At 47.7% G+C, this 13,969-nt stretch overlaps 1 protein-coding gene across 7 annotated transcripts in view; it reads left to right on the top strand.

Moving 5' to 3' along the window:
- TNS3 (tensin 3) overlaps nt 1–13,969 on the top strand; it is a 308,216-nt gene that overhangs the window by 171,954 nt on the left and 122,293 nt on the right. For all 7 annotated transcript variants that reach the window (XM_016957426.3, XM_519088.9, XM_016957425.4 and 4 more), the window contains 3 exons: nt 9,662–9,791; nt 10,118–10,183; nt 13,670–13,774. In XM_016957426.3, the coding sequence (XP_016812915.1) occupies nt 9,662–9,791; nt 10,118–10,183; nt 13,670–13,774 (301 nt within the window). The remainder of the gene's footprint in view (nt 1–9,661; nt 9,792–10,117; nt 10,184–13,669; nt 13,775–13,969) is intronic.

Below are 13,969 nucleotides of genomic sequence, written 5' to 3'. Positions count from 1 at the left end.
CGAGGATCGAAGGTGGAGAGGATTGAAGGTGGAGACAGTCTAAACCCATCCACGCCTGCGGGGTCCCTCTGGGGCCTCCAGGTCTGTCCTGTTTCACATGCTCACCACCTAATTGAGGGGTTCTTCAGGCCTGGAAGGCAGGTCTGGAACAACAGCCGGGCCCAGCCCTTTTCAAGGCATTGAGTAAGCACTTTATAAACATCTTGCCTCCTGTTTCATAGGCAAGAAAGCTGAGGTTTGGGGTGCGTCATACGTTTTTATAGGCCCATTTCCTCAGCTGTCTGTTCTACTGTCCTAAGGAGGAGGACCTGGGCTGGAAGTCTGTCCTCAGCGGTGCTGTGCTGCAGCGATGGTGCAGCATCCCTGTGGTTAGAAGTGAGAGGGAGGACCAGGAGGGGAGAGAGACATCCGCTCTGGTGTTCCCTCACATCCTGTGGTCCAGAAGGCAGCCCTGGGCTTGTTTCCTAGGAGGCTTCACCCTGGAGGCTCCTTCTCCCAGGACACTTCCTGGGATCGTTGGACAAAGGGCCTGAGTCTGTATTGAGCACCGGCTATGTTCAGCACTTTACTCCTCCACCCACTCTGGAACTGGGTCTAGTGTTCCAGCTTTAAAGAGGAGGCCAGGCTGGGCACAGTGGCTCACGCCTGTAATCCCAGCACTTTGGGAGGCTGAGGTGGGCGGATCACGAGGTCAGGAGATCGAGACCATCCTGACTGACACGGTGAAACCCCATCTCTACTAAAAATACAAAAAATAAGCCTGGCATGGTGGCGCGTGCCTGTAGTCCCAGCTAGTCAGGAGGCTGAGGCAGGAGAATGGCATGAACCCAGGAGGTGGAGCTTGCAGTGAGCCAAAATTGCGCCACTGCACTCCAGCCTGGGCGACAGAGCGAGACTCCATCTCAGAAAAAAAAAAAAAAAGAATAGGCCAAGAGAGGCTGGGGGTGATGCTGGTAGGATTTGCACCCGCCCTCATCTTGTTTGCGTAGTGTTCTACCTGCCCTGGGAGGCAGCATCTCAAGGGCGGGTGCTCCCTGAACCAGGTCTTCAGTGATGAGTAGTTATTGCCCCACGGCTCCGTCCCTTTAAGATGACTCATGGGAGGCAGCTGAACAACTCAGTCATGGAGGGTGACCCTCAGGCTAAGATGTGTCTTTCCCCCCTACCGCCCACCAAGAGAGCGTGGGACGGCCCTCTCCCCTGGGCTGTTTATGGGCTGGTAGCTGCAGGGTCTTCCTGAGACCAGGCGGGCAGGGCAGTCTCCTGGGAAGTGCCTAGCTCCTCTCCTCTCTTCCCAGCTACCTCCTCCTCCTTCCTTCTCTTCTCCCCTCTCTTCTCTCCCACCCTGCCTTTACAAACTTCTCCCTCCTCCTCTTGCCCTTCTTCCTTTTCCTCCTCTCTGCTCCCTCCCTCCTTCCTCCTCATTATTTTCTGTGGCCCCTTCTTCCTACTGTCATTCATCCAGTAGTCTTTTTTTTGAATGTTTTGTGCTTTTTGAGTCGCTGTGCTCGGCTCTAGGCCCATGAGTGAAGTTTTTGCCCTAGAGGATCCCGTTGGGGACATGGGCTTTCTGGCAGGAGGGAACCTGCTGATACTGTGTAGCCTACAGAGGCCTTGATGAGATGGGGTGGGAGAGGTCACAGGAGGACTCAGATGGACGTGTCCTGTGAGTTGGCTCCAGGTTGGAAGGGGTGTTATTATACAAACAGATGAAGCATCCCAGGCTTGAGGCACCCACAGAGGCTGATGCTGTTGTAAGGATGTCTGTCTTGCAAGGAAAGTCGTTGTCTTGGAAGGTTGAAACCAGATTTTGTAGGGCTTACATATTTGCATATTTTGTTTTGGGAAGTGTTAGACCTCTGCCTAGTGCAGGTTTGTAAGGATTAAATGTACTCAGTCACATAAGTCTCCCAGGACAGCACCTGGCAGAGGATGAAACTGCATCGATGTGACCCTGCGGCATCACCAGGTCACTTTCCTCTATCGGACCAGACTGTGGCTTAGTCTTTGGGGCAGCCACTGCCTCTTCCCTCTGGAAGAGCCACCAGCACCCCACCCACCCCATAGGCCCTCTCCCCATGGTGCTGCGTCTTATCCTGTCCCACCCTGTAGTGGGCACCGCAGCCCAAGCGTGTGGTCTGAGTAGACATTACATGCATCTCTGTTGTAGCAGTTGGAATGAGGCTTTGAGTGGGCGGCGTGGGTGGGACCTGGAAGGGGTGTGGTGGAGGTGTGGGTTTGGCACTTGATAACTGAGGCAGGCCGAGGAACAGGTGGGGCAGGGCGGAGAGGGGCTGTGAGTGGGTGCAGGAGGCGGTGGCCTCCTTTCCTCAGTGTCCCACCTGCAGCCCTTGGGAGTGTTCCCAATGGCCTCCAGGCCACCCTGGGCTGGCGTTCTCCAGCCTGCCATCTCCTCCTGGTCTTCTACCTGTTGCTGGCTCTAACCTGCTTGGCATTCAGACTCTGTGTCCCTCAGGCCACTGGAACCCGCCAGCTGCCTCTTGCTGCCCCAGCTGATCCCGCCATTCTGTCCCCAAGCCCTGCTGATCTAGCACTGTCCACCCACCCTGGCCCTGACCTCTCAACTCAGGCTTCACCCTTTGGTCTCAGCTTAAACAACAGAGGTGATTCTCCCACAGTCCTGGAGGCTGGGAGCCTGAGATCCAGGTGTGGGCAGGGTGGTTTCTCCTGAGGCCTCTCTCCTTGACCTGGAGGTGGCTGTCTTCTCCCTGTGTCCTCACCTGGGCTTCCCTCTGTGTGTCTATGTCCTCATCTCTTCTTACAAGGACACCAGTTATCATTCATTCGGGCCCAGCCTAATGACCTCGTTTTAATTTACCTTTGTGAAGACCCCATCTCCAAACACAGCCCTATGCTGAAGTGCTGAGACCTTCAACTTATGGATTTTGGAGGGACACCATTCAGTCTGTAACAACTCTGTTTATTAAATAAAACTCTCCTAGAAAGTTTAGTAAGATTACTAGCGCAGTCAGGTGCCATTGACGGCCCAGTCCCTGTGGCTGTGGTTTGTCACCAGCCTTTATCCTGAGCACGTTCAGTGTGCGGCCTGCATGAGAGGATGCGGTGGACATGTGAGTGGGCAGTGCAGGGCTCCTGCTCCCGGGAGTCTGGGTCCTCCAGGGAGATGAGCATGCAGACAGCTAGGGCAGGTGGAACTGAGTGTGGCAGAAGGTGTGCGGCGGCAAGAGCTAAAGGTTAGGTGGGAGAGACGATTTCCAGCGTGTCAGAGAAGGAGTGGCTTCACAGCAGAGCTCACATCTGTGGTCGACCTGGAGAGTAGAAACCCAGGGTGTCACTGCCAGCGCTCCCATCAGAGTCGGGAGTGCATCTTTTGCCAAAGCCCAGAAATCTCAGTGCTGTTGACTCCCTCTGAAAACGATCTAAGGGAACAACACAGGAAGAAAAAAATGCGGTTGCACGCTTCTCATTATTGGCAAAGCATCTCTAGAGAGGAGCGGGAGCCATCCCCTCCTCCCGTTCACGCTTCTTCTGGGTGTTCTGAGGGTGTGCAGTGCAGGAGTAGAGCCGGATTCCTCCTCTCCAGACTCTTCCCACCTTCCAGTGACCCACTCTGCCATGCTCAGCACAGGACACCCATGCCGCCTTCACTTTGCCCGTCCTTCAGTTTTTCCCTGTGCCTGCGTGACGTGCCCTGCTGCAGGTTCACTGAGCAAACCTTAAGTTGAGAAGGCTGCAGTGGGGGAAGAAGTTACAGGGCCTTTTCTGTGTAAAGTTCAGATATGCAGGTGGTTTTATTTCTTTTGGCAACAGTCATGGCTTGGAGAGGATCCTAAGGAGCAGAAAGCATGTGCATAGATTTACACCCTGAAGACTGCAGATGTCTTGGTGCTGTCAGTCTGGGTGTTTTCTGAGGCTGTCTGTGTACTTTTGAAGGCGGAAAGTGGCTTCCCAGGCAGGCTAACCATCCTTCATCCTCCTCCTTCAAAAGGCCTCTTGTCCTCTTTGAGTTTTCCCCTCCATGGTTCTGGTGTCTGCCTTGCCTGCAGGGACATCTGCCTGGCTTTCCTCATGAGGGCCTCTGCACTGGGACTTACTGGCAAAGATCACAGTGGTCAAGTTCACAGAGAAGGAAGGGCCAGAGTCAAGTCTAACTGCAGAAAGTGACTTGGGAAAACAGAGCCCCACTCGCCACTCCCTGGACTGAGTTACTAGCAGATGGAGCTGCTGCAGGCAACAGCAAAGCTGACCTTGACCCGCCGTCTGCCTGCGCCTCGACACAGCCAGCCCATCCCTGCTCGGCCCCTCCCAGCTGCACACCTGACCCGTCCCATCTTTGCAATGTGCTTTTCGCAAAAGGTCAGATTCTTAAGTCTGCTCCTTTCAAAAGGGCAGAACCTCAAGAGGTTTAGTAAATATGGCATTGTCAGGCAGTGCCATGGGGAGGGCAGCCGAGGCGTTATGTAACCCTGTTCAGGAATTCTTGTGGGCAGCGGGCCCATCAGGAGTCTGGCAGGGCTCCAGGGGCCTGATCCGGCTTGCTCCCTCCCTGGTCTCGGCTCTCAGGTCCAGAGTTTGTAAACACATGCTTCATCTTGCTGCCCCTGCTTGGACAAATCCACGGCCACTTGAATTTTGTGTTCATGGTTGCTGGCTCTAGAACCTTGCTCCAGTGACCCGACTTGTAAACAAAGGTGTTGCCTGCTCAACAAGTTTTCACAAACAAATAGTGCTGTTGCTGGTTGTTTCTTACCGAGGGCACTTACATAAGGCCAGGGAAAATGAAAGTGTTCTCCTGAGACTCTGCCCCAGGAGAGGTTTCTACAGATCTCTGTTGGACGCATCACAGCATTATTTTGTGATTGTCTTTTCCTCTCCCTTTTAGACTGGGCTGGGTCTTAATTCATGCTGTCATCTCAGCATAGTTGACTTGGTTGTGTTTTCGTTTGCAGCCAATATTTACCCACCTTTCAATTGCTTTAGGTCATGAATTACAATATTGTCTGAACATCTGAAGTCATTTTCAGCTCCAAGTGAAGAAATCATGGTTAGTGTTGGCCCTGCCTGACTTAAATCTTTGACCTATGGGGCTTAGCTATCTAACTTTTTACCCTCCAAATATGCGGTTGTAACTCATTCTCTGAGTTCACAGATTCCTTGAGGCCTGCGTAGACAGTTGCCTGGGCCACCAGTGGAGCGTTGAATGAGAATGTTACTCTTTTCTGTTAGGGATGCTTTGAGGGTTCTGCTCTTTTGCTTAGTAAATTTAGGGGAAGCAGAGCTGAATAGGAGCTGCCCAGCAACGGCTGGCATTGGGGGAGGATAGGAACCTGAGGGCTGACTTCTGAATTGGGGACTGGCATTCCTGGGGCTGATACCTTAAGCCTTGACTCTCTTGGTACATGGTGCTTTTTCTCTTGTTGATGGAGAGTTTGAAATAAAAATACACTTATGTGGCCTAAAGTTAAGCAAGTCCTCAGTGTCTTTAAACACTGGATTGATGGATAACTACTTTGAGAATTCCATGTGTCTGCCTTCGACTTGGTGTACTCCAGGAGCAAATGAGGTCAAGGCAGGGCTCCGTTCCTGGTCACCAGCAACTTGTCCAGTCCAGTCAAGGGCACAAGCATATTTTTATTTTTATTTTTTGAGACTGAGTCTCTCTCTGTCGCCCAGGCTGGAGTACAGTGGTGCAATCTTGGCTCACCGCAAGCTCCACCTCCCGGGTTCATGCCATTCTCCTGCCTCAGCCTCCCGAGTAGCTGGGACTACAGGCGCCTGCCCCCATGACCGGCTTTTTGTATTTTTTTAGTAAAGACGGGGTTTCACCATGTTAGCCAGGATGGTGTCGATCTCCTGACCTTGTGATCCACCCGCCTCGGCCTCCCAAAGTGCTGGGATTACAGGCGTGAGCCACCGCGCCCGGCCGGGCACAGGCATATTTTTATACCACTATTAGAAAATAAATTTTGGCGATGGTTTCTGAATTGCCTCATCAGACTAAAAGAAAGCAAGAGTGCTTACAGGCCTTCCTATTGAGATCATCATTCACCCTATATGTTTTTGAGTACCAAGTGCCCTCTCTCTAGAAGCTTATGCCCTTTAAATAATATATTCATATAAATATAGCATATCATTATTGGCTTTATGAATTATATTAATATGTAGTGCTAATTTAATCTTTATAACAACATAGCCAGGTCAATATCATAATACTCATTTTGCAGTCAGAGAATTTAAAGTCTAAAGAGGCTGCAACTTTCTCAAGATCTGAGTGCTCCCAGCGATTTGTGATGTCAACATCACACCCACGTACTTTTGTGGTTGGCTCTATGATAGCATGGTGACAGGCCGTGCACAGCCTTTGTTGCGGTGCTTGCTATTTCTTATTTCATTTTTCTATGCTACAAAATTGTGACTGCACATCTTTGAGTTGTTATTTTAAATGCAGATATTCTAAAATCTGAAGGCAAAGGATCAACATATTCTAGAAACACTCTGGGGAGACCCAGGTAAATAAAGTTAAAGCCGGAGGGATGAAGGGAAAATTATAGACTTGAATCAGTCTAATCTTTACGAAATGTTTGCATTACTATTATATCTTAAAGGGAGGCATTTGGGGGCCCTCGTACCAAGTACCATGTTGATTGTTCTTTCTGTTAAGTATTACAAGCATAATCCTGATCTCTTGCCATTGGTCCTAAAAAGATTTGTTGATGTAGATAATGCATAATTATTGCACACTATGGAGGGCTCCTGGTTGGTGAGTGGATTTTGTCTCAAGATCTGACCTGCTGTGTTGATGGTGGTTGCTGGGAGCTCCGAGTTAGGGAAAATCCTGTGGTTTTCCGTGTCTTTCAGAAGAAGCCGGAGTCAGTTCATGATTTGGTCAGGAGGACTGGGGGGGGGGGGGGGGTGGTGTTTACCTCCATTAATCAAGAGGAAAGAGGTTTAATATGAAACAGGGAGTGTGTATGATGAGGCCGTTAGGATCTCAAGCCAGCAAACAAAGTTAGCATTAAAATACACAGAGAAACCCCTGAAGGGAGGGCCACATGATTTCAGGCAGCAGTTGTTCTCTGCCAGTGGGATAGACCGCTCTTTCTTTCACTGTGGAGCCTTAGGAGTATTTGAAAGCTTGTGCTGTGAAAAATAGGAATCTTACAGGAGAATCATATGGGGCCTGGAGAGGAACCTGTTTGGGACAGGCCGATTCCCATCTCCTGCCGCTCTGTACCTCCTGGGCACCGTGGCCTGCCTTCTCCTCCCTTCTGGTATGTGGAGGGAGCTGGGATTGCTGTGGGAGGAGCAGTGTGTTTGTGTGTAGCTGCTATGAGGAGCAGTGGGGGGACCTGGGGGAGCATCCTGGATTCCTGAAGAGGGAGGGCAGGACCTGGCCTGGAAGGAGGACCTGGCCTGGAAGGAGGCCCTGTCCTGGGCGGGGCAGTACTGAAGGGAGGGGCACGGTTGAGCTGCGGTTGGGGATATTCCACTGTGCCCCTTATGCGGCCCGTACTGGAGCCCACAGCTCCCTCTGTTTTCACCCAGGACACTCCCTGCCTGCCAGGACTGAGCCCACAGCTGCCTCCTGAGGAGTTTCCTGACTCCTGTGGGCAAATGTTGGCGCCCATGGCAGCACAGGCTGCGTGAGCTATCAGCTGACATCGTGTTGTTGTTTTTATTTTTTTTAAATCTCTGGTTCCCTTAAATATTTATAAAATTTGAGAGCAAGACTGGCTTGAATTGGGGCCTCTCTTTTCCTTTTCCCTTCCCTAACCACTTTTCACTCCCCATTTGCAAGGCACTAGTGGGAAGAAGGCAGACAGGGAGAGGTGGGTGCTATCATCTCTAGCAATGGGGGCGCATGTGTGGATTTACCCTTGGCCAGAAGGACCTCCCTCTGGGGATCTCTACAATATGCCCCAGGTTGAAGCATTTGATGGGTGGTTAGTGTAGTGAGTGTGGGGCATGGGGAGCTCAAAGGAGGGGCCCAGATACTCTCAGAACATCCTGGAAGGATCCCTGCAAGGGCAGCCTTTGATTGAGTCTTGCTGAGAAGTCAGACAGTCTCAGACAGAAGTGGTAGATTTGTGGCCATCGTGCCATTGGCTGTTGGAAAGCAAATTGAGGCAACATTTCTTCACAATGCCAGTTTTCTACTTGCAAACGCCCTGGTTCCTGGGCCCCTGGAGGCCAGGCCTGAGTCTGAGCCCCATGTTTACAGCACCGCTGGCCAGCGCCAGGCCGTACAAGGGAGACCCAGTCATGTTTGTCAACAGGGAACATCCTTCCACAGTCTTAATTATATTTTTTTGGTTTATTTACCCGTCCCTTTCCTTGTAGATAGCACAAAGGTAAACATCTTCTGGGTCTGCCTGGAGTCACAGCTCCCTGCCTCCTGGGCTGGGTTTCTGGGCTTTTTGTTCCTCTGGTGGATGTTCATCTGGTTAGGGAAGACCCTCCCTGCAGAATTCTCCCGCATGCTGGTCCGGATCATACCTGCTGCGGTGGCTTCTCATTTACTGTTGTGAGGCATGTGATATTTTAAAGCCATCTTTCTCCAAGAAAAGTCTCTTTTATGAGAACGTGGCTGTCTCTGGTAGTCACTACCCCACAGCCTCGGGGTGGGGGAGGTACCTGCCTGTGCACGATTTGGTCTGAGAGCAGAATCCAGCCTGTCCAGGGCCTTCGACCTTCTGGGGATTTGGGAAAGTGCCACTACCTGGTGGTCCTGCCCCTGATCTCTGAGTGAGGGGTGTCCCTGTCCCTGCAGCTCCCCCAGCTGTGGCCTGAGAACCCTCCCAATGATGCCAGTGCTGCGCACGGTCACAAGAAGCAGGGGGGCCCTAGTTATAAAGGCAGGTCAGGACACTCAGGCTCCTGCTCTGCCCACCGTTCCCCACATGCCAAGCATCTGCAAGGAGGGGCTTGCTCTACCCTTTGGCTCATTGGCACAATCATTTAGGGTGCTTGAGCTGCACCCTGGGGACCTCATGAACCCCAGCTTGAGTTCAAATCACATCAGGGTGATTCTGAACACTTGTCTCACATGACTCCCAACAGGACCTCTGGACAGTCAGGCATGGGAAGCTAAATGCCAACACCCTCTCTGTCTCCCTCTCTCCCTTCCTCCTTCTTTGTGTCTCTGTCTCTAAATTACAGCATGCACATAATCATTTAGGATAGTACACACAGTAATGACCGGCTGCTTCTTTTTGGAAAACAAAAAGCTTTAAGTTGCAACATGGAGCATTGAGATCAAAGAAAAGCTATCACAATCAGTTGTTAAAGTCTAGAAAAAAGAGACCATGGAATTCTATTTTTTGGATGTGTTCCAAGACAGGGCACATTCACGTGGTCTGAAAGGGTTTAGGTGTGGCCTCTCTGAGGACTAGCGATAGTGGTGTTCAGAGCCGTGGTTCCACAGGAGCAGCACAGGGAACACATTGAAGCCTCCAGTGGAGCCCCGCACCCAGCAGCAGCAGTGTGGTGCCTCTGCCTGCACCCCAGCTGTCTGCAGGCGCCTGTGCCCCAGGGCTGAAGTTCCACTCCAAAGCGTGAACTCCCAGCCAGAGTCCAGAGGGGAGGCCCTGCTGTGCCGGCCTCCGCGGAGTGTGTTCCTTGCCGGGAACGTGTGTCCCCCGCTGCAGCTACTTTGTTTTGTTTTGTCTCTCTAACCCAGGTGAAATGCTACCACAAGAAATACCGCTCGGCCACCCGTGACGTCATTTTCCGCCTGCAGTTTCACACTGGGGCTGTGCAGGGCTACGGGCTGGTGTTTGGGAAGGAGGATCTGGACAATGCCAGCAAAGGTGAGGCGCGGAGCTGGCGGCCCTGTGCTTGTGGGCAGCTGCAGTTGAACCTCCTTGGTTGATTCTTTCACTATCCCCTTTACCCTCTTTCCAAAATTCAGCCTACTGACAAAATTGTTCCCAAAGTAGGAGAAAATGATCATTGATCCCTGGGGGAAAAAAATCATGGATAACCAATGAAACTGCCTATACTTTCTGTATCATGGGGTGTCTTTATTGCAGATTTGGGAGTGGTGCTGTACTGGTTGGAATAAAGGACAAAGTCAGTCCATACTTTTCCGGTTAATCGTCTCCACAAATGTGTTAAAATACATTGTTTTTTTCAGATGACCGTTTTCCTGACTATGGGAAGGTTGAATTAGTCTTCTCTGCCACCCCTGAGAAGATTCAAGGTGGGTAGCTTGGTGGAATACTGGGAGGTCCTTGTTGACACTGGTGAAAGGTGCATGATGGCTACGCTGGGGCTGTAGTACTAGTCTCCTGCCTTTGTGCATATTTGGAGATTTCTGTGATTAATTTTATTTAAATGTAGGATATTGGATAGTGGAACAAGAAGGCTCACTTGTGTCAGTAAGCCCCAGAAGTGGCGTGACTTGCTCACAACCACTCAGCCAGGAGAGCCTTGGGCATGACTGGCCATTCTTGTAGGAGTAAGGTAGTATTGCACTGTGGTTTTAATTTGCATTTCTCTCGTGGTTAGTGATGTTTAGCATTTTTTCATGTGTTTTTTGGCCATTTGTATATCTTTTGAAAAATGTCTGTTCATATCATTTGCCCACTTTTTGATGGGATTATTTGTTTTTTTTTTTTGAGGATTTGTTTGAGTTCCTTGCAGATTTTGGATATTAGCTCTTTGTCAGATGCATAGTTTGCAAATATTCTCTCACTCCGTGGGTTCTGTTTACTCTGATGATTATTTCTTTTGTGGTACAGAAGATTTTTAGTTTAATTAGGTCCCATTTACTTATTTTTGTTCTGTTGCATTTGCTTTTGGGGTCTTAGTCATGGATTATTTGCCTAGGCAAATGTCCAGAAGAGTTTTTCCTAGGTTGTCTTCTAGACTTTTTATGGTTTCAGGTCTTAGATTTAAATCTTGGATCCATCTTGAGTTGATTTTTATAATATAAGGTGAGAAATGGGGATCCAGTCTTATTCTTCTACATGTGGCTAGCCAGTTTTCCCAGCACCGTTTGTTAAATAGGGTATTCTTTCCCCAGTTTATGTTTTTGTATGCTTTGTTGAAGATCAATCAGTTGTAGTCAGTTGTATTTCTGGATTCTCTATTCTGTTCCATTGATCTGTGTGTCTACTTTTATACCATGATGTTTTGGTAACTATAGCCTTTTAGTATAGTTTGAAGTCCAATAGTGTGATGCCTCCAGATTTTTGTTTTGTTTTGTTTTTAGGAATGCTTTGGCCATTTGGGCCCCTTTTTGGTTCCATATGAATTTTAGGATTTTTTTTTTCTAATTTCGTGAAAAATGATATTAGTATTTTGATAGGGATTGCATTGAATCTGTAGATTGCTTTGGACAGTATGGTCGTTTTCAGTATATTGATTCTTCCAATCCATGAGCATGGGATGTGTTTCCACTTGTTTGTGTCATTTCTGATTTCTTTCATCAGTGTTTTGTAGTTCTCCTCGTATGGATCTTTCACGTTTTGATTAAGTATATTTCTAGTTTTTTTTTTTTTTTTTCAGCTGTCGTAAAAAGAATTGAGTTCTTAATTTGATTGTCAGTTTGGTCATTGTTGGTGTATAGCAGTGCTACAGATATGTGTACATTGATTTTGAAACCTGATACTTTACTGAATTCGTTTATCAAATCTAGAAGTCTTTTGGAGGAGTCTTTAGTGTTTTCTAGGTATATGATCATATCATTGGCAAATAGCAACAGTTTTAATTCCTCTTTTCCGATTTAGGTGCCCTTTATTTCTTTCTCTTAGCTGATTGCTCTGGCAGTACTATTCCAGTACTATGTTGAATAGAAGTGGTGAAGGTAGGCATCCTTGTCTTGTTCCACTTCTCAGGGGGAATGCTTTCAACCTTTCCCCATTCAGTATGACATTGGCTATGGGTTTGTCATACATGGCTTTTATTATTTTGAGGTAAGTCCCTTCTATGCCTAGTTTGTTGAGTGTTTTTATCATAAAGGGATGCTAGATTTTATCGAATGCCTTTTTCACATCTACTGAAATGACATATGGTTTTTGTTTTTAATTCCGTTTGTATGGTGTATCACATTTATTGACTTCTATATGTTAAATCATCCCTGCTTTCCTGGGATGAAATCCACTTGATCATGGTGTATTATCTGTTTAATGTGCTGTTAGATTCAGTTAGCTAGTATTTTGTTGAAGATTTTTGCATCTATGTTCATCAGGGATATTTGTCTGTGATTTTCTTTTTTTTTTTTTTTTTTTTGTTATATTCTTTCCTAGTTTTGGTATCAGGGTGATACTGGCTTCATAGAATGAGTTAGTTAGGGACAATTCCTCTTTCTCAGTCTTTTGGAATTGTTCAGTAGGATTGGCACCAGTTCTTTGAATGGATGGTAGAATTCAGCTGTGAATCCATCTGGCCCTGGGCTCTTTTTTATTGGCATTAAAAAAATTATTGATTCATTTTCACTGCTTTTTACTAGTCTGTTCAGGGTTTCTATTTCTTCCTGATTTAATCGAGGAGGGTTGTCTGTGTCCAGGAATTGACCAATTTTCTCTCAGTTTTGTAGTTTATATACATAAAGGTGTTCATAATAGTCTTGAATGATCTTTTGTGCTGGTTGTAATGTTTCATTTCATTTCTAATTGAATTTATTTGAATCTTCTCTCTCCTTGGTTAATCTAGCTAATGGTCTATCAGTTTTGTTTATCTTTTCAAAATACCAGCTTTTTGTTTCATTGATCTTTTGTATTTTGTTTCAATTTCATTTAGTTCTGCACTGATTTTTTTTTTTTATTTTCTTCTACTAGCTTTGTGTTTAGTTTATTCTTGCTTCTCTAGTTCCTTGAGGTGTGACATGAGGTTGTCAATATGTGATCTTTCAGACTTTTTGATGTAGGCATTTAGTGCTATAAACTTTCCTCTTAACACTTGCTTTGCTGTATCCCAGAGGTTTTGATAACTTGTGTCACTATTATCATTCATTTCAAGGAATTTTTAAATTTCCATCATGATTTCATCATTAACCCCAAAGTAACCAGCATTTTAAAAAGAGAATTAGAAGTATAGTAGGCTGCAAGTATTATGTGCGAAACAATTTTTTTTCCCTAAAAAATATATTTCAAAAGAAACCAGTCCCTATATCATCAAGGTGAATTGTCCAGATCCATCACCAAGATCCACATGCATGGGAGTTTTGTTTCCCTTTTTAATAGCTGTGGAAATAATCATGCTTTTTCTATGTTCATTGTCACAGATTTAGGCAAAAACCTTTAAATACATGGCTTGTGTGTTAAAAATCCCCTTGGTATTCCTAAAAAGACTTGAAGGGAGGAGTGTGGATCTGAGAGCATGGAGCCTGGATTCAAATCTGTGGGCTCTGAGGCTCAGAGACAGCTTACCGGGCCTCTGTGTCCTCATCAGTGAGGTGGTCTGAAGACTCCTGTTTTGCAGAAGTGTCCAAGCCTGGTTCACAGTGGACGAAAGATCAGTGCTTACTTATCCCTTCCCCCTCGTGGCTTTAACTATGGTTCTAGTTGTGGAAAATCCTCCACAGTCTCTGATTAGTGTTGTGGCTCCTGGCAGGAGGGTGGAGGATGGAGAGGCCTCTCTCTCCTGCTCAAGTCAGGCTGCTCACTTGTCCTTATGGTGGAGTCGGGTGGATGGAGGTGATGGGTTTCACTGGGACTAATGTTGCTGCCTGTGCTCTGTGCAGGGTCCGAACACTTGTACAACGACCACGGTGTGATTGTGGACTACAACACAACAGACCCACTGATACGCTGGGACTCGTACGAGAACCTCAGTGCAGATGGAGAAGGTGCGTGTGTTCATCTTGTGTGCAGTTATGGAGGCAAAGGGCACAGGGAAGACAGCCCACTCAAATATCTGAAGTATTTTGCAGTCTGCTAAGAAGAAAAAATTACCCCTGTTTTCTCAGAGGTCCAGAATCACACCTTCGTGTGACACAGTTGTGAGTTTTGAGGGTCTTCGTGAGAATAAGGCATGGTGAGTT

The sequence above is a fragment of the Pan troglodytes genome, chromosome 6 (assembly GCF_028858775.2).
Source record: "Pan troglodytes isolate AG18354 chromosome 6, NHGRI_mPanTro3-v2.0_pri, whole genome shotgun sequence".
NCBI classification, from domain to species: Eukaryota; Metazoa; Chordata; class Mammalia; order Primates; family Hominidae; genus Pan; species Pan troglodytes.
The sequence above is the reverse complement of the archived record's forward strand: the minus strand, read 5'-3'. Positions and strand labels throughout refer to the sequence as shown.